This window comes from Anarhichas minor, unplaced genomic scaffold (genome assembly GCF_050575085.1).
Source record: "Anarhichas minor isolate MPS153535 unplaced genomic scaffold, ASM5057508v1 ptg000028l, whole genome shotgun sequence".
Taxonomy (NCBI): Eukaryota; Metazoa; Chordata; class Actinopteri; order Perciformes; family Anarhichadidae; genus Anarhichas; species Anarhichas minor.
The window spans coordinates 2447180-2467787 of record NW_027466474.1 but is presented as its reverse complement, the minus strand read 5'-3'; the positions used below and the strand labels follow the sequence as shown (position 1 = coordinate 2467787).

General features: G+C 38.1%; 2 protein-coding genes across 2 annotated transcripts; one reads left to right on the top strand and one right to left on the bottom strand.

The window, feature by feature from the left end:
• On the bottom strand, nt 1-11710 carry LOC142962906 (uncharacterized). The gene is made up of 8 exons (XM_076103589.1): nt 11668-11710; nt 10683-11036; nt 10250-10291; nt 2368-2691; nt 1845-2198; nt 1576-1707; nt 1412-1453; nt 1-41 (listed from the first exon to the last, which is right to left on the bottom strand). Exons 1-8 carry the CDS (start codon nt 11708-11710, stop codon nt 1-3), a joined length of 1332 nt encoding a protein of 443 aa, XP_075959704.1.
• Nucleotides 11711-13432: 1722 nt separating this feature from the next.
• Nucleotides 13433-19689, top strand: LOC142962905 (immunoglobulin kappa light chain-like). Its single transcript, XM_076103588.1, has 5 exons — nt 13433-13565; nt 17241-17585; nt 17667-18002; nt 18517-18548; nt 19537-19689. The coding sequence occupies exons 1-5, from the start codon at nt 13433-13435 to the stop codon at nt 19687-19689; spliced, it is 999 nt and encodes a 332-aa protein (XP_075959703.1).
• Nucleotides 19690-20608: the final 919 nt, after the last annotated feature.

Sequence of the window (20608 nt, the reverse complement as noted above, 5' to 3'; positions counted from 1 at the left end):
TTAGGGGTCGTTGGTGAGAGAAGGGAAGCGCACCCAGATATCTGGAGCAAGAGAAGAACATTTAGTTAACTTTCCCACATATACGAGACTCTTGAAAAAGGGATTTTTAATCTCAATGGCACTATCCTAGATAATTAAAGGTTAAAAAAATACTCACGTGTACATAGAACAGATATTTGATACGATTCATAGAATTTGTGTGAAAATCATTGACTTTGGGCTTAATTAAGGTAAATTCAGGTTTTGTAATCTTAGCGTGGCATACAAGGACAACTCGATTGTGAAATGAGAAGCAACAAGACAAATAAGTTTTGCCTCCTCATGATTATTGTAAATAGATCCGACAGATTTTGGTGACGTGTTGAATTTTAATTTGGCAAAATTAAAAAAGAACCTTCTGTTTTCGCAGCACAGCACGCTGACATTTGACGATTCTAAAACGGCAGATTATTCAATGATAACATTTTGATCATGGAGTGAGATAAAGGATGGTTAATATCTGGAAATTCGTTTGACGGAAATACTATCGTCATTGTTACTAAAATATTTACATTAATCGTAGGTCTGAGATGATCTCTCTAGAATGGAAGTCAGACGCTGTGCACAGACATCGTGACTGATGTCTTGTTTCCATTGTGTTCCTTCAACATACACAATACTACAAAAACATACAATACACTATAGCTCAATGTAACATTTTCACAACAACCCTCAAGGTAATAATAAACCACCTGAACTTATAGGTACAATCCTAAAATCATTTTTATAGGAATCACAACACATTACATAAATACTGTCTTTATTTGCAAATATATTTAGACATACAGTATAGTTTTGTTGAGAGGCTTGATAGTGTGGAATGTAATCGTTTTTTATTTTGCCCTGATTATTTAAAACAGTTTTAATATTTAGATGTCAAGTTAATTTAGGGTTAAGACAGACTGTATGTCACATTGCTTTTCACTTGTGGGAATTATGAAAAATATATTTAATCATTTTTACATTTTTTACATTCTACTAGAATATCAACAAAAGCCATTAAAACATGTCAAAATGAAACATTAAACATTTTTCAAGGTTATCAAAGTAAAAGACTGTAACCGATATCAGATGTGAAGCAGCATATTAACAACAGTTTATATTAGCTTTAATTAGCAAATCCAGTAGATTGTTAATCTTTCACTAAAGTCCTGACATCAGTGTAGACGGTCTCTCCCTCTGCTGTTTTTACATTCTTTCTCTCTGCTCTGCCAGTTTTCCTCTTGGTGAAGATTGGTGCAGAATAAACCAACATGTCCTCATTTCTCTGAATAAATATGAAAAAACATATTTTAATTTCTATATATGTAGAGTGGAAAATGCCAATAACTTTTCCATAGTGATCTTTTCTTTATAAACCTTACCTGCTGACCTTGGTGGTCACCGCTGGCTGTTGCAGCATTTGTTTGCCGAGCTGTGTTATGAAATAAAAACAGAGATTTAGGATGAAAGACCCTGAAGGTTAATTTACACATATCAGTTGTGTTAATTCTGTAAAGTTAGCTTTTGTAAGATACTGTTAGAAACTTATATTACCGTTGCAACGATCACACGTTTTCCTCTTGATGGTGTAAATCAGGAAGGCAATAACAATCAGACTTATAGCCAGAGCTGCAACTAGCAGAACCAGAACTGTGTTGGTCTTCTGCAAATCCCACATGTTGAGTTCTGAAAGTATATGAAAATGAGCAAATAATTGAAGTTAACAACTATTTTGACAAGATGATATAAGGCATACGGTACAATTGCTTTGTGATACATGATCTAAATTAATCTTGATTTATATGGAAATGTTCTGCCGTTACCTTCAATTTCCAGTTTTGTTCCGCTTCCAAATAATATCTCTCCAAATGTGGCCACAGCGCAGTAATACGTCCCGGCATCAGAGGAGCTGACGTTCTTAGAGAAGCTGTAGACACATTTCTGTGGAGAGTGAGGCTCAGGACTCTTCTCACATCCATCACTGGTTCCATGTGCATAGATGACACTAGGATAAGATTCATCTGATCCGGCTCTGAACCAGAACACACTCTGTTCTTCTGGACACGTTTTCTCCTCAGAGTCAGAGAGGACTGAACACTGCAGAGTCACGGAGCCTCCTGGACGGACTGGATCAGATGTACGCTCTTGTATGACGGCAGTGATATTAGGTTCTGGTCCTGAGAAATACAAACATGATAATAATGCTTTAGTGAGCATTGAAGTACTTTAACAATGTTTTTATATATAATGGCACACACTTTCCTATTGATAATGGAAACATGTACTATCTTTATACATACATGTAGGATAATTAAATTATGTAAACTACTTTTTATAAATGTTTACCTCCGATTCTCAGAAATGTTCCTTTCAAAAGTATCACATCAAGTTGGTTCACTCTTAAACAGTAGTAAACTCCAGTATCGCTTAGCTTTGCTTGATGAATATGCAGGAGAAATGTTCCAGGTCCTTGTTTTAATGTAATGTGAGGAGTCGTATTAACACCAACATAATCAAAATTATTTGTTCCTTTAAAGAATTCAGGTAAGTTTCCAGAAACAAGCCTGATCCAAAACAAGGTTGATGTTTTCAGAGATGTATTGCGAACACAAGTCAAAGTCACATCTTGTCCAACACTCTTTGTCTCAATGATCAGATCATCTGTGCATCCTGAAAATATGAAGAGAAACATGGTTCAGTGATTATTAACAGAGAAAGAATCAGGTATGTTCTGCTAAATTACTGTAAGAACATGACAATGATATGAATATATATCTGAAGTAAATCTGACATTGCTACATGTACTTACGCCCCACTCTGAGAATCAGCAGTAAATAAAATACGATCATCATTTTCTTGTTAATCCACTTGAGACTGCAGTTAAATTAGATCAAATTAGAAGATGATGTGTCTTAATGTAATCGTATCAAGTGGGAGGGAACAGTTTCAGAGCAATCTGATTGGCCTGTCATTATTGTCCAACCTAAACAAATGAAACAACACCAACAGCTCACTTTTGTTTCATGGTGGGTTTGTACAACTGACACTGACTAAATATGACATGATTTGATTTAATACTAATGTGAACCACAGTTATACAAAAACAATCTGGTTAAAAAATAATTCATTCACTCTTGTACTACCATATTTATGAGGGATGTAGCCTGGTTTCTAGAAACCCTAAACTAGATTGCTGGTGCATTCTTTTGTGATTCATGGGGTGAGATGTTATCCCTGTCCAGGATGCACTAAGCCATTTCCTCCTCTCAAGATTAAGGTGCAGTTAAAGTTACAAAAAGTTGGAGAACTTACAAGAGACGGATACGATTCTTAACAAAGAGTGACTTGACTCAAAGTTCCTACTTTGAGTCAAGCTCTAAAAACACTGGATCCTACGTTTCCTTTAGTGTGACTCAAAAGCGTCTTTCATTAGAGCTTCACTGACTCGTATAAGTCTCTTAAACTTAAACGCTCCAGTTTGCAGTGCAGCATTTTAGTTATACATTTCTCTCCAAACCCACTGATGGATGTAAATGACAAATTGCAAACAAACCAGACTGAATTACTGCCACTCATTATGTTTGTGTGTTAGCTTACACATTTAAGGATTGAAGCATTTATCCAAATAACTGAGATCCAGTTGCTTTGTGGCTAACTCATGGCTCTAACATGTCCAGCTTCAGGATTCGATTCGATTCCAAGTGTGTAAAACATGCAAAACAATTTAATTCAAAATGCTAACAGTTTGTCGGGATGCTGTCTAAAGAAGAGTGCCAAACTCTAAATGCTTTACAATCCAGCGTCCCTGCCAATTTTAGCCTTTGTTTGTGTTTTCTTCACACTATTGAGTGCTTGTATTTGTGCACATATTCAGCATATTACATGTCGTCTCTTTTCTGCAGTAAATGGCTCCTCTGTGTTAGACTGTTCCAACTCCTCCCCTCTGGTAGGCGCTACAGAGCACTGTACGCCAAAACCACCAGACACAGGAACAGCTTCTTTCCACTGGCCGTCACTCTCATGAACAATTAATCAGACATACTGCACTATTATCTGCACTAATATCCCAAATCCATTGTCCATTGTCATTGTTGTTGTTCTTTATGTTCACATATATTCTTGGATATATATTTATATTTATATTGTACATAGTAGTTAAATGTTAAAGCTTAGTTTCTCTGTTCTACTTTGTTGTCTTTAATGTCCTTGTTTCTATATTTTTCTTGTTTATTTGTATATTCTATTTATGTACGTTGAGAGCAATGTGAAAACCGGAGTCAAATTCCATGGGAATACAAACGGTAGATTAAGAATTAACTTTTTTAAACTGTCCTGTCCCTTTGAATATAAATGCATGACACTTAATTTATCTGTAAACATGTAGGTCTATGTTTCTGGGCCGAACAGAAAATTCTACAACATTGTCTGCAGCACTCAGTTAATCAGGAATGTATTGATCAGTTTGATTTGTTTGCAGAAAAGAAGCATTCATCCATTTGCCATCACGATACACAGAGATAGAGACATGTTAAATGTTATGCACAATAGCCAATTCAGATGCTCCACATCGTCAATGATGACCCGCCCACTCCTGCCTGTCAGTCATATCAGCAGGAAGAGCACAGCGTACAGAGGAGGGCGGTTAAACCATCCCTCCTCTATACTCACATCACTTCTTTTCAGGGGGCTGGTGAGAGGCCGCAGCAGAGCGCCACTCTCACAGTATCACATTCACCTGGAGGCGATTTAAAGTTTCTGACCCGTATATATTTATCTGTCCAGTGTGAACGAGGGACAAAACCCCAAATAAAACAATATAATCAATAACAAGGTGATTATCAATAAACAATCCTGGGTCACTTTATTTACAGTTGACATCCTCACACTAACATTAAAATGCAGCCCAGTACAACACCACAAATTCCAGCGTTAAAATAATTATCAAAACAGCATTTAGGTTTCCTGACAACTTGAAGGTTGTAAGGAGAAAGAAATTAGAAAGACAACCTATCTATCTACAGTTTAGGACCGAAACGTCCGTCACACTTGTTAGACCAGCTCGTTGTGGTTTGTGGCCTTCATCAGGTTCAACGTATCGTTGACAACGAGCCAAAACACGCTTTGTACTTTCACACACAAACGGACAGAAATAGACACACATTCACAGTCACCACTGACAAACAAATGATGCGTGGAAACTTAAGCATTGCTGTAGCCGGGCCTCAAACTAATGTGTCAATACAAACCTACCTTTCTCTGTTTTAGCCTCAGGAAGCTCTGCTTGAACGATGTTTTACCTTTTAATAACACACTTGTTTTTATGATTGTTATTAATATCACATCAACTTACAGGAGTAGGTTAAGGGTTCAGGATGGTCGGACAAACACACCCAGTCACGCTATGTCCTGACCATTTCTCATCACACTCCTCTGCAGTGTTGTGCTGTTCATTTGTAATTGCTGTCAGAGGGGGAGGTGCTCATCCTTCACTGGACCCACTCTGGTCTATTTGTCTATGCAGAATTTTTAACCTTGATCTTAAGTTAAGTTTCTCTGATTATCTACAAATAGGTGAGCCAGCCTTGCTTAAGTCTGTGGTGCAGTGACAGACTCAGGTGGTGAATAAATCTGCAGATTAAAACAAAACACGCAAATATGCATCTGTGATATTTTAAGACTGCACATGCATACGGTCGTAGATGGTTGCATCTTAAAAACATGAAGGATAGACAGTATCTATACTTTAAATGAACACAGCAACAAGTAAAAATAAAACAATAAGTTTGCCTGCTGAAGCTTATTGTAGCTCTTCCCTCACTACACATCCTGTTGAATAGTCTGTTGACAGTAAACAGCCTTGAAGGTGGTCAAAGGGTGTAAAAGTGGCCCACCACAGCTTCAGTCTGTCAGTGTAGCTGTTGCATGTTGCATTGCTTGCTCCTCTCGCTTCATGCAGAAGGGATTTACAAAGTGCTGTGAGACCAGACAGATTGACGGGTTTATTCAATTGAGTAGTTGTCCCCTTTACATTTTTTACATTGTATATGTTTTAAAATGGAAACTAATTGTGTCTACAACATATAATGCTCAGTATGTGTTTTTGTTGGCCATACTTTGCTCTACAGTTGAGGGAAGTTGTGGTGGACAGCTACACAGCAGTTCACTGGTGAAAAACACTGACAGTCTATTTGATCCCTCTCACTTTGTGTCTTAATGTGCATTTCAAAGCAGACATTCAGACTTGTGAAACACACAAGTGTAACTAGTAACATCATTCATTAAATGGGCCTGTCCTTAATGTTATTGGTTTTAGTAGTGGTTTTTGTGCTAAAACAAATCAAAGTATCTGTTATTAAAAAAGAGGAAATGATAAACAAACAAAACTCTTTAAGAGTGCTTGCAAGACCATCAAGATTTAGATCAGTTTGAATAAGTCCATTGTCCATTATGAGTTGATAAAACTGCAATGCTTTATCATAATGACAAATTGTACATTCACATGAGCCCTCTTTCTCCCACTTTAACCAGTGACATTTTCTTTGTGGCTTTGGCCACATTTCGTCTCACCTTTCTCCACAACTGTCATTAAAACCTGCAGGCTATGCTGTAGCTAATGCTATTCCAAAAGTCCTCCTTTTCACCTTAGTGTTGATTGGACGTCCAAATTTAGACATTACACTACATTACAGTCATTTAGCAGACGCTTTTATCGAAAGCGACTTACAATTCAGTATCTATCTATACACTGTAGGCACAGCTACGGGAGCAATTTGGGGTTAAGTGTCTTGCTCAAGGACACATTGACATGTGGCTAGTGGAGCCAGATCCTCTGATTGAAGGACGGCCCTGCTCTCCACTTAGCCACGGTCAACCCTGTGGCTTAGTAGACAATTATCAAAACATTGGAATCCAGCTCCAGGATGAGTTTAGCCTAGCTTAGCACAAACACAGGAAGCAAAACAGCTTGCCTATACTGAAAGAGGAAAATACTGTCTCATTTACATGTCGGATGTCATTAGCCAACAATACATCTAAAAAATCATATAGGATTAGTTTAGTTACAAAAGTGCGTGAATCCAGCAGGATCACTGTAAAACTGGACTTCAGCCGTTGGGCCGAGCAGTTGTTGGTCAGTAAATGGCTCCAGTGTGTAAAAACTGCTCAATAAGCCACTGATTTTTTCAAGAATCCACCTTGTCAGGCTTCAAGTTATGCGTTGGTGTCCAAACCGTTCTTGTTCGGACCAATCAGCATCCTGAGAGGATCTAGTGGCAGCAACAGGTATGTTTTAAGTGTGTGTAACGCAGTGGTGGGCCGTCAGGGCCAGCAAAGCCTTCTCTGCTGGCCTAGACAGAATCACAGTTATAGCTATTTTATAATTTAATTATTTTTCATAAATATACTACATGTATTCTAAATATTTTTTCCCATTAGCTTATTATCTCATTGCACAGCTACTGTCTTCCTCAGTTGCGCTATGTCCAGCACAGCTTGTTTTAAGTAGAGCTTTTATCCAATCAGATTTGGCCCCTATGCTGTCTCTAAGCAAAAAAAGCTGCCCGGAGGCCTTCAGAGTTACAAGTGAATCCTTTTGCAGTTTAAGTAAATGGGGTCGATATTGTTGATTGTCATAGTCTTCAACCAATCAGATTTTTAGTTTGACATGTTGGGCGTATTCTTTGACATGTCAGATCCTTCTAGCTGGCCTACAAGTACGTGATTGGTCAGTGGGCTAGCGTGACAGGTTGGGCGGTGACAATCCCAATATCTACTGCTTCTGATGAGCGGACATTTTCAACCCTCAAACGCATAAAAAGATATTCAAGAAATACAACTGGGGAGGCTCAACTGTCATCACTGGTGTCCATGGCAATCGAGAAGGACCTCTTGCTGGAACTGAAAAGATGTTCTGTACAACTGTGTCATTAAACTCTTTGTTAACAAAGAATGGAGGATGAACTATGTCTGTATTAAATAGTGAACAGCAGCTTTGGTAAGTGAACTGCCTTTGTTTTTTTACATCTGCAGTAGCATTACTACTGTGTTAATTTGTCTATCGTGTCGTTTTTATGATATGGTTAATATTGTTCTCTCTGATGTGAATAATATTTGAATGGCTCGTGCTCTTGAGTGTGTGGCGGAATGCGTTTTAGCACCGCAGTTTGGCTGGATTGATTTGTCATGCTTTGTTGTCATATAAATATATGTGACTGGTTCTTGTGAGTTTGTTCTTGTCATTGTGTTAATGAAGTTGATTTTGACGATATGTATTGTCCGTTAATGACGAAGCATCCTGTCATGCGCATATTCATGTATCTGCACTCTGCAGTTAGTGTATTTGTAGGTGTTGAGCTTCATTTTTACATGAAACAAATAACCTGTCGGGGTTAGGGTTCGGACATTTGATTCTCTGTTTGGGCTTTTGTTTTCTTTTACAAAGCAGGAATTATGGTCTAGAGAAATGGGGGTTGTGTGGCGATTACTTTAGCCATGTTTGAATCGGTAGGGAACAGCTACCTAAACCCTGCTGGGAGTTTGTAGCGTGTGTGCTGCTGTTAGTTTTCCTGCTAAGCTAGTTTAGCATAGCGGGCCTCCCAGAACACACGTGCCTCACCCGAGTACAATGTTGTTCTTCTGTGGTGGGCGTGTCAGACAGCACGTTGCCTGTTACATCGGGTGGGAACATTATATTTCCCACAATTTAAGCTTCTGCATTTTCCAAATGCAATATTCAAACGTATTGTTCGGTTCGTAATGCGTACCGAACCGTGAGCCTCGTACCGAACGGTTCAATACGATTACGTGTATTGTTACACCACGAGAAACAAATACTAACCTGTAGCTGTGGCGTCATAATGTGGTTATTGGGAGATGGCTCAACTGTGGTAGGACAGCACTGAAGGCCCAGGTATAAAATACACGGACCGCCACACAGCTCAATGTAACTTTTTCACAACAACCCTCAAGGTTGTGATATACCACCTGAACTTCAATACTAAAATATTTTTTATAGGAATCACATCAACACATTACTTATTTAATTACTGTCTTTATTTGCAAATAGATTTAGACACACAGTATCGTTTTGTTGAGAGGCTTGATAGGGTGGAATGTAATTGTTTTTTCTTTTGCCCTGATCTCAAGTTCATTTAGGGTTAAGACATACTGTATGTCACATTGCTTTTCACTTGCAGGAATTATGAAAAATGTATGCAATCCTTATTTAATTTTTTTCCATTATACTAGATGTGGATTTTATTCATGCAAATTATATTTTCAAAGTAATCTGTACATTTTTTTGTCCAGGAGCAAATGTGAGCACATTGCTCTGAGAAGTCTTCAAAACAATGAAAATTGTTAAAATCAATGGAATTTAAGAGTGGTAAGAGATCAGCATGAGCAAAAACAATAAGCAATAAAAAAGGATTATGCTGTTTGAGCCTCCTGGTTTATTTCTGTAAAAGTATTGAACTAGTTTCTACTGCGCTGCAAACATTTAATAAGAAAATCAATCAATCTCCCTGTCTTATACAAGATCAACTAACTAAAGTTATTTCAAAATCAACAAATTATGACTAAACATTATCAATGAAATGATGCCATTATAAAAGAAAAGAGAAAACTTTTGAACAGACTGAAAACGGTACATCTTAGCATTGATACATATAGGAGAAGTTTACAGCCTTAAAACTGCACATCAGACGAAACACACAGATGGAAACTTTCCTCAATCCTCTGACACTTTTAAGGTCGGTAGTAGAATATGGTCAAATATTTGAACTAATTTCGCCAAAGATTTAATAAACAATGCATGAAATTAAACAAGAATTAAGAGATATGAGATGCTGTAGAATATCAACAAAAGTCCTGAAAACATTTTTCAAGGTTATCAAAGTAAAAGACCGTAACCGATATCAGATGTGAAGCAGCATATTAACAACAGTTTATACTAGCTTTAATTAGCAAATCCAGTAGATTGTTAATCTTTCACTAAAGTCCTGACATCATTGTAGACGGTCTCTCCCTCTGCTGTTGTTACATTCTTTCTCTCTGCTCTGCCAGTTTTCCTCTTGGTGAAGGTTGGTGCAGAATAAACCAACATGTCCTCATTTCTCTGAATAAATATGAAAAAAGCATATTTTAATTTCAATATATGTAGAGTGGAAAAAAAAAAAAGTCCAATAACTTTTCCATAGTGATCTTTTCTTTATAAACCTTACCTGCTGACCTTGGTGGTCACCGCTGGCTGTTGCAGCATTTGTTTGCCGAGCTGTGTTATAAAATAAAAACAGAGATTTAGGATGAAAGACCCTGAAGGTTAATTTACACATATCAGTTGTGTTAATTCTGGAAAGTTAGCTTTTGCGAGATACTGTTAGAAACTTATATTACCGTTGCAACGATCACACGTTTTCCTCTTGATGGTGTAAATCAGGAAGGCAATAACAATCAGACTCATAGCCAGAGCTGCAACTAGCAGAACCAGAACTGTGTTGGTCTTCTGCTAATCCCACATGTTGAGTTCTGAAAGTATATGAAAATGAACAAATAATTGAAGTTAACAACTATTTTGACAAGATGATATAAGGCATACTGTACAATTGCTTTGTGATACATGATCTAAATTAATCTTGATTTATATGGAACTGTTCTGCCGTTACCTTCAATTTCCCGTTTTGTTCCGTTTCCAAATAATATCTCTCCACATGTGGCCACAGCGCAGTAATAAGTCCCGGCATCAGAGGAGCTGACGTTCTTAGAGAAGCTGTAGACACATTTCTGTGGAGAGTGAGACTCAGAACTCTTCTCACATCCATCACTGGTTCCATGTGCATAGATGACACTAGGATAAGATTCATCTGATCCGGCTCTGAACCAGAACACACTCTGTTCTTCTGGACACGTTTTCCTCTCAGAGTCAGAGAGGACTGAACACTGCAGAGTCACGGAGCCTCCTGGACGGACTGGATCAGATGTACGCTCTTGTATGACGGCAGTGATATCAGGTTCTGGTCCTGAGAAATACAAACATGATAATAATGCTTTAGTGAGCATTGAAGTACTTAAACAATGTTTGTATATATAATGGCACACACTTTCCTATTGATAATGGAAACATGTACTATCTTTATACATACATGTTGGATAATTAAATTATGTAAACTACTTTTATAAATGTTTACCTCCAATTCTCAGAAATGTTCCTTTCAAAAGTACCACATCAAGTTGGTTCACTCTTAAACAGTAGTAAACTCCAGTATCGCTTAGCTTTGCTTGATTAATATGCAGGAGAAATGTTCCAGGTCCTTGTTTTGTTGTAATGCGAGGAGTCGTATTAACACCATCATAATTAAAAGTGAATGTTCCTTTAAAGAATTCAGGTAAGTTTCCAGAAACAAGCCTGATCCAAAACAAGGTTGTTCCTTCCAGAGATGTATTGCGAACACAAGTCAAAGTCACATCTTGTCCAACACTCTTTGTCTCAATGATCAGATCATCTGTGCATCCTGAAAATATGAAGAGAAACACGGTTCAGTGATTATTGACAGAGAAAGAATCAGGTATGTCCTGCTAAATTACTGTAAGAACATGACAATGATATAAATATACATCTGAAGTAAATCTGACATTGCTACATGTACTTACGCCCCACTCTGAGAATCAGCAGTAAATAAAATACGATCATCATTTTCTTGTTAATCCACTTGAGACTGCAGTTAAATTAGATCAAATTAGAAGATGATGTGTCTTAATGTAATCATATCATGTGGGAGGGAACAGTTTCAGAGCAATCTGATTGGCCTGTCATTATTTTCCAACCTAAAAATATGAAACAACACCAACAGCGCACTTTTGTTTCATGGTGGGTTTCTACAACTGACACTGACTAAATATGACATGATTTGATTTGATACTAATGTGAACCACAGTTATACAAAAACAATCTGGTTGAAAATATTTCATTCACTCTTGTACTACCATATTTATGAGGGATGTAGCCTGGTTTCTAGAAACCCTAAACTAGATTGCTGGTACATTCTTTTGTGATTCATGGGGTGAGATATTATCCCTGTCCAGGATGCACTAAGCCATTTCCTCCTCTCATGATTAAGGTGCAGTTAAAGTTAGGCAAAAATAAAGACTTTGTAAGGTTATGATCATTGGAATGGCAAATTAACAAGATTAGAGGGGGAATGACATTTCCAAAAAGTTGGAGAATTTACAAGAGACGGATTAAATTTGTGGTCAAAATTGAAGCAGCAGAGGCAAAGACATCCTGATTCTTTGTTTCTACAATGAGTCAAGCTCCAAAAACACTGGATCCTACGTTTCCTTTAGTGCAACTCAAAAGCGTCTTTCATTAGAGCTTCACTGACTAGTATAAGTCTCTTAAACTTAAACGCTCCAGTTTGCAGTGCAGAATTTTAGTTATACATTTCTCTCTAAACCCACTGATTGATGTAAATGACAAATTGCAAACAAGTCCAATATGAATGTTTCTCCAAAAGAGAACCAGACTGAATTACTGCCACTCATTATGTTTGTGTGTTAGCTTACACATTTAAGGATTGTAGCATTTATGCATCAAAACTGAGATCCAGTTGCTTTGTGCTAACTCATGGCTCTAACATGTCCAGCTTTAGGATTCGATTCCAAGCGTGTAAAACATGCAAAACAATTACCGGTAAATTCAAAATGCTAACAGTTTGTCGGGATGCTGTCTAAAGAAGAGTGCCAAACTCTAAATGCTTTACAATCCAGCGTCCCTGCCAATTTAAACCTTTGTTTGTGTAATCTTCACACTATTGAGTGCTTGTATTTGTGCACATATTCAGCATATTACATGTCCTCTCTTTTCTGCAGTAAATGGCTCCTCTGTGTTAGAATGTTCCAACTCCTCCCCTCTGGTAGGCGCTACAGAGCACTGTACGCCAAAACCACCAGACACAGGAACAGCTTCTTTCCACTGGCCGTCACTCTCATGAACAATTAATCAGACATGCTGCACTATTATCTGCACTAATATCCCAAATCCATTGTCCATTGTCATTGTTGTTGTTCTTTATGTTCATATATATTCTTGGATATATATTTTTATTTATATTGTACATAATAGGTAAATGTTAAAGCTTAGTTTCTCTGTTCTACTTTGTTGTCTTTAATGTCCTTGTTTTTATATTTTTCTTTTTTATTTGTATATTCTATGTATGTACGTTGAGAGCAATGTGAAAACCGGAGTCAAATTCAATGTATGACTACGCAAATTCTACAACATTGTCTGCAGCACTCAGTTAATCAGGAATGTATTGATCAGTTTGATTTGTGTGCAGAAAAGAAGCATTCATCCATTTGCCATCACGATACACAGAGATAGAGACATGTTAAATGTTATGCACGCTAGAAAATTCAGATGCTCCACATCATCAATGATGACCCGCCCACTCCTGCCTGTCAGTCATATCAGCAGGAAGAGCACAGCGTACAGAGGAGGGCGGTTAAACCATCCCTCCTCTATACTCACATCACTTCTTTTCAGGGGGCTGGTGAGAGGCCGCAGCAGAGCGCCACTCTCACAGTATCACATTCACCTGGAGGCGATTTAAAGTTTCTGACTCGTATATATTTATCTGTCCAGTGTGAACGAGGGACAAAACCCCAAATAAAACAATATAATCAATAACAAGGTGATTATCAATAAACAATCCTGGGTCACTTTATTTACAGTTGACATCCTCACACTAACATTAAAATGCAGCCCAGTACAACACCACAAACTCCAGCGTTAAATAATTATCAAAACAGCGTTAAGGTTTCCTGACAACTTGAAGGTTGTATGGAGAAAGAAATTAGAAAGACAACCTATCTATCTACAGTTTAGGACCGAAACTTCCGTCACACTTGTTAGACCAGCTCGTTGTGGTTTGTGGCCTTCATCAGGTTCAACGTAGCGTTGACAACGAGCCAAAACACGCTTTGTACTTTCACACACAAACGGACAGAAATAGACACACATTCACAGTCACCACTGACAAACAAATGATGCGTGGAAACTTAAGCATTGCTGTAGCCGGGCCTCAAACTAAGGTGTCAATACAAACCTACTTTTCTCTGTTTTAGCCTCAGGAAGCTCTGCTTGAACGATGTTTTACCTTTTAATAACACACTTGTTTTTATGATTGTTATTAATATCACATCAACTTACAGGAGTAGGTTAAGGGTTCAGGAGGGTCGGACAAACGCACCCAGTCATGCTATGTCCTGACCATTTCTCATCACACTCCTCTGCAGTGTTGTGCTGTTCATTTGTAATTGCTGTCAGAGGGGGAGGTGCTCATCCTTCACTGGACCCACTCTGGTCTATTTGTCTATGCAGAATTTTTAACCTTGATCTTAAGTTAAGTTTGCCTGATTATCTGCAAATAGGTGAGCCAGTCTTGCTTAAGTCTGTGGTGCAGTGATAGACTCAGGTGGTGAATAAATCTGCAGATTAAAACAAAACACGCAAATATGCATCTGTGATATTTTAAGACTGCACATGCATACGGTCGTAGATGGTTGCATCTTAAAAACATGAAGGATAGACAGTATCTATACTTTAAATGAACACAGCAACAAGTAAAAATAAAACAATAAGTTTGCCTGCTGAAGCTTATTGTAGCTCTTCCCTCACTACACATCCTGTTGAATAGTCTGTTGACAGTAAACAGCCTTGAAGGTGGTCAAAGGGTGCAAAAGTGGCCCACCACAGCTTCAGTCTGTCAGTGCAGCTGTTGCATGTGGCATTGCTTGCTCCTCTCGCTACATGCAGAAGGGATTTACAAAGTGCTGTGAGACCAGACAGATTGACGGGTTTATTCAATTGAGTAGTTGTCCCCTTACATTTTTTACATTGTATATGTTTTAAAATGGAAATTAATTGTGTCTACAACATATAATGCTCAGTATGTGTTTTTGTTGGCCATACTTTGCTCTACAGTTGAGGGAAGTTGTGGTGGACAGCTACACAGCAGTTCACTGGTGAAAACCCCTGACAGTCTATTTGATCCTTCTCACTTTGTGTCTTAATGTGCATTTCAAAGCAGACATTTAGACTTGTGAAACACACAAGTGTAACTAGTAACATCATTAATTAAATGGGCCTGTCCTTAATGTTATTGGTTTTACTAGTGCTTTTTGTGCTAAAACAAATCAAAGTATCTGTTATTAAAAAAAGAGGAAATGATAAGCAAACTGTCACGAATTCCCCTTCATATTAGTTTGTTTTCATCCTGTCTGCTTGTTTTATTAACTCTCCTGTCATTTCAGATCCTACCATTCACACCCGATCATCTCTCATTCCCCTCACCTGGTCCTCCACACCCATCTCACCTGCAGCCCATTCCCTCATTAGCCCTCACTATGTAGGTCCCCTCACTTGCACTTGTTCCCTGCCAGATTGTCTTGTGTGTTATTGCCAAGTTCTCAGCGTACCTTTATATTGTTCATGATCTGCCTGTTTTCGACCTTGGATTTCTGGATTTCTTGGATATTAGATTTGTTCGCTTGTTTGACTGACCTCCCGGTTTTGACCCTGCCTGAACTCTAGTAAAAGAACTGAACTTGTATCTTGTCTCTGAGTTGTGCTTTTGGGTTTCTAGTGTCTGTAATCCTTACACAAACAGCTATTTAAGAGTGCTTGCAAGACCATCAAGATTCAGATCAGTTTGAATAAGTCCATTGTCCATTATGAGTTGATAAAACTGCAATGCTTTATCATAATTACAAATTGTACATTCACATGAGCCCTCTTTCTCCCACTTTAACCAGTGACATTTTCTTTGTGGCTTTGGCCACATTTCGTCTCACCTTTCTCCACAACTGTCATTAAAACCTGCAGGCTATGCTGTAGCTAATGTTATTTCAAAAGTCCTCCTTTTCACCTCTTAGTGTTGATTGGATGTCCAAATTTAGACAATTATCAAAACATTGGAATCCAGCTCCAGGATGAGTTTAGCCTAGCTTAGCACAAACGCAGGAAGTAAAACATCTAGCCTACACTGAAAGAGGAAAATGCTGTCTCATTTACATGTCGGATGTCATTAGCAAACAAGCTAGCCAGCAATATACCCAAAAATTCATTGAGGCTTAGTTCAGTTACCAAAGTGCGTGAGACAGCAGGATCACTGTAAAACTGGACTTCAGCCGTTAGGCCGAGCAGTGTGTCAGTAAATGGCTCCAGTGTGAACTGTTTATAAAGCCACTGATTTTTTCGCAAGAATCCACCTTGTCAGGCTTCAAGCAATGCGTTTTTGTCCAAACCATTCTGGTTCAGAACAATCAGCATCCTGAGAGGAGCTAGCGGCGGCAGCCACGGGCGTGTTTTAGGTCTTTGTGACGCGACAAAAGCTGCTACAGCATCAGTTATATTAATGTAATTCTGAATAGGGGCTTGGCCCCGTTACATCAGATCTGGAGAGTATTTCTTCAGTGAAAGAACAAAGTACAGCGCTGAAGACTTTTCTCGAAGGAGAGGGTGTTTGTTCCTGACTGACGGTGATACACAGATGGTTCATCCAATCACCTGCTGAGTACTTTGTTTTTGTTCTGTGTAACAAACCATCTGCCACTCCAAGTTAATTTGAAATTATGGAATTGTCTTGCAAAAACAAATATAAAATGTGTATTGTGTCACCTGTGTGCATGTGCATGTGATTAAAATCAAAAATATTTCTCCACATCGTGACCGATAAGACCGATTTTGCTGTTGTTGAAAGACTTTCAGTACTTGTTCTTAAATAGGCCAAAAAAACACAAAAAATGGTTATCACAGAAACAATAAATGTAGTCATGCAGTCTGAATAAAGACACTGCTTTGAAAATACAACAAATACTCAGAACATGTAGATTTCCTATCTAATGAAAATAGACCAAAGGTTGAAAAAATGAAGGGGGACGGTCATTTTCTATGTTTCAGCCAATCATTCTACTTTGTAAACCTTGATCACCTTGTGACTACATCTTCCACTTGGTTGTGTGACATCAGTAGTGCAAGACACGAGTGCTGTACCACAATGATCGGAGGACTGGCTGCTTTGATTCTACTTTGTACAGTGTGTAAGTGCAACTCTTAACTACTTTGAGAAAGACACGACCATGTATTAATCTTTGGAAGGGTTCATACTTTACCTGTTTACTTATCTTGTGCTTTAACTTTGTTACATTCTGTCTCTTTTCTTCAGATCTGATTCAAACTGCAGAGGATCCTCACCAGCTCTCTTTGACTTTGACTGAACTTGGTGGAAATGTTACTTTGCAGTGTTCAGTTTCTGAAACGGAAGACAAATCATTTTACTGGTACAAGCAGCCTCTTGGATATATGGTCCAACAGGTCGTTACTGTTATTGTTGGCAGTGTGACACTTAGTGAGCAATTTAACAACCCACGTTTCGAAGTCACAGAGCGGAACGCTCAGTATTTTCTAACCATTAGAAATATCAGCAAAGAGGACGAAGCGACATACTTCTGTGTCCATGGAGCAAGATATTCACAGAGTTTTGTTAATGGCACCTTCTTGGTTGTGAAAGGTAAAATACATTTTTCTTTTGCCACATTTAGTAATTTTAATTATTCATTCTTATTAATGTATTTTTACCTGAATCATGCAGATCTTAATCATCAGAAATCTTTATACGTGAAGCAAAGCCCGGAGACTGAGTCGGTCCGGCCGGGTGACTCAGTGACTCTCCAGTGTTCACTTCTCTCCAAGAACAAAGAAAACAGAGTCCAGTGTCCAGGTGAACACAGTGTGCACTGGTTCAGATCTGGATCAGGAGAATCTCATCCAGGCATCATTTACACTCACAGTGATAAACAAGAAGAAAGAAGTTGTGTCTACAGTCTGTCCAAAAGTATACAGAACTCCTCTGATGCTGGGACTTACTACTGTGCTGTGGCCACATGTGGAGAGATCCTGTTTGGTGAAGGAACCAAAGTGGAGACAAGTAGGTTTTTACAGTTGTATTTAAATCATATTTGTTTTATTTATAATCAATGTAATTATTATTAGTGGTAGTTTATTTTTAAGTTTAAGAGGATAACTAAGAGTTTATACAACATTTGAAGCCTTAGTTATCAACTAAATTTAATACTTATTTCATAGAGACAGTAAGTTATTAAGTTATAACAGAAATTATAAATGAATGAGCCTATGAGGACCTATGAGCCTTGGTTTTTCAAGTTGCATTTATAAATCAGTGTTCATTACTTTCTTCAGCTCAAATAAAAGAGTATTTTTGACGAAACGCTTTATGAAACATAGGCTTACCAATTGTGCCTCCTAATAGTTTTCTAAATGTCACTGTGTTTCCAATAACATAAGATTACTCCCAAGAATCCATAATTACATAATGCTTACTCTCTTTGTGATTCAGGATCAGAACAGGACCCAGTTGTCCTTGTGCTTGGAGTGCCGTTGGCCTGCTGTGTGATTGTGATAGTCGTCCTTATTTTCTTCAGAAATCAAAGGAAAGTTTGCAAAAATTGCAAAGGTAGGTTCACCGTATTTTACTTTAGTTACTGTTTGCTTTTTGAGATTGTACCATAAAGCTCTGAATGAAGGAAAATACTTTGCAGTTAAAACAGAACATGTGTGTTTCAGTTTATATTATCTCTAAAATATAATGGAATGATGGACAATCCATCAAATAAGTCTTCTTTAGGTCAACATACTGTCCATTTGTGTGTCTATTCAACAGAATATGAGGATTGTTCAAACCAGCGAGTCATTTTCATTGTCCCTCTGAGACATGTCCGACCACACTATCCTGTTACAGCAGGAAAATATTGAACATCCAATTTCAGAAGTCAGTCATTACAAACTGTCATCCGTCCCTCGAGTAAATCACGTCTCCCTGACTGCAGAAAGCTTAGTGGAGCTCTTCAGTGCTTATCATTGGGCTTATTACAGAAGTAAATATGTTGAAGTGTGAAGCCACAACTGAAAATGTGATCCACATCTTTTGTTTGATTTCTTTGTCCTCAAAAGAGATAATGACAAAATTCACATCGATATGTGTGTACACGCATTATGAAGTCTTTGTTTTTATATCAACAGGAGCAGAGAGTGCTTCCCATCATCTTGGACATGACAGGTCAACTGTGGATCAGTCAAATGATCTGGTAAATATGTGGCAGTGTGCTGTCTGATTTACACCGGCTAGCGATCTAGATGTGGATGTGTGATAAATATACTGCCACTAATCCTCTGGACAAAACACACATAATATTATACTCATAACATACAAGACAAATCTAATTAACTGTTGAGTAGCTACGTACAACATAATATCTGTTACTATATGACAAATGAGGTAAAAGTCAAGAGGATTAAATATAGTACTGATGACTGAGAAATTACATTAAAAAAGTATGTTAAGATCGATGTAAAGTCGCTGTAAAAAAATCTTTACTATATATTTTGTGTTGAACAGCCCAAATCTATGAAATATTCGTCATTAACACAAATATTTCTTGCAGAATGCTGAAGCAAAGGGAATAAACTATGCAGCACTGGATTTCTCCAAACGGAAAGTGAAAAGAGAGAAGAGGAAGAAGAGAGAGTCGCCACAAGAGTGTGAGTACTCTGTTGTTAGAGCAGATTACCACAACCAGCAACACCCTTCTCCATAGAAAGAGCAGGGCCCGTGCAGAGGCCCCAAAGTCTCCACAGAGAGCTTCAGCATTGGTCTGCTCGTACAGAACTTTTTATTCCCAACTGATATTCGATAGTGACAGAAGGAAGTTGTGTATCAGAATGTGTACATCTTCTAAAAAAATGTTGCATGCTGATTTTGTGGGAGAACACCAGATTTTCAGTTGCTTTGTGAATTCGTAGCCACAGAAAGTGTAGTTGTATAACATCAAGGTCATCATGTCTGTGGCCTTGTTTACTTTAGTTATTTTGTTGACATAAAGATGAATATTTATATTGTCTCCTCATTTGAAATAACCACATCTTCACTCATCACAAATAGTACAAAAAGGATCCTTTCAGTTTACTGGGGTAAATTTCGCCAAAGGCTTCTCCGTATGTCAGTTTTTCACTTCAGGTCTGCTTCCACTTTTATCCCTTTTTAAGAGGTAATTTTTTTGTATGAAAAAAGATGGCTGAAATATGTTACATCCTTTTACCACTGTATCAGGAACTACCACAGAAGTACTTTGTATGTTTCTGTGGACGGAGTTAGTCACCGTGAACCGTGCAAGAGTCAGTCACAAAACTTGCAGATCTGTAGTTGAGCTCAAAATGAAGGTTGTGTTTAGAGATGGGTGTGGTTCGAGCAAGGCGCTAGAATTAGGTGGTTAGGAAGTTGGGAAGGGGCCATTGGCCCTTCCTTTTTGAACCCCTGGCCCAATTGGGAGTTGCGGCTGTTGTGATCTCGTGGCAAGATGGTCTCAAGTTTTCTTTTTCATCTGCACATTGGTTGGAGCGCCTTTCGCTAAGTGGAAAATAAATACTTATAGATTAAATAAATCACCCTGAACATCCATCTTAGAATGCTTCCTTATTTTTGATTTCAACTTCACACGTCACTGTGAAGTTTCACCG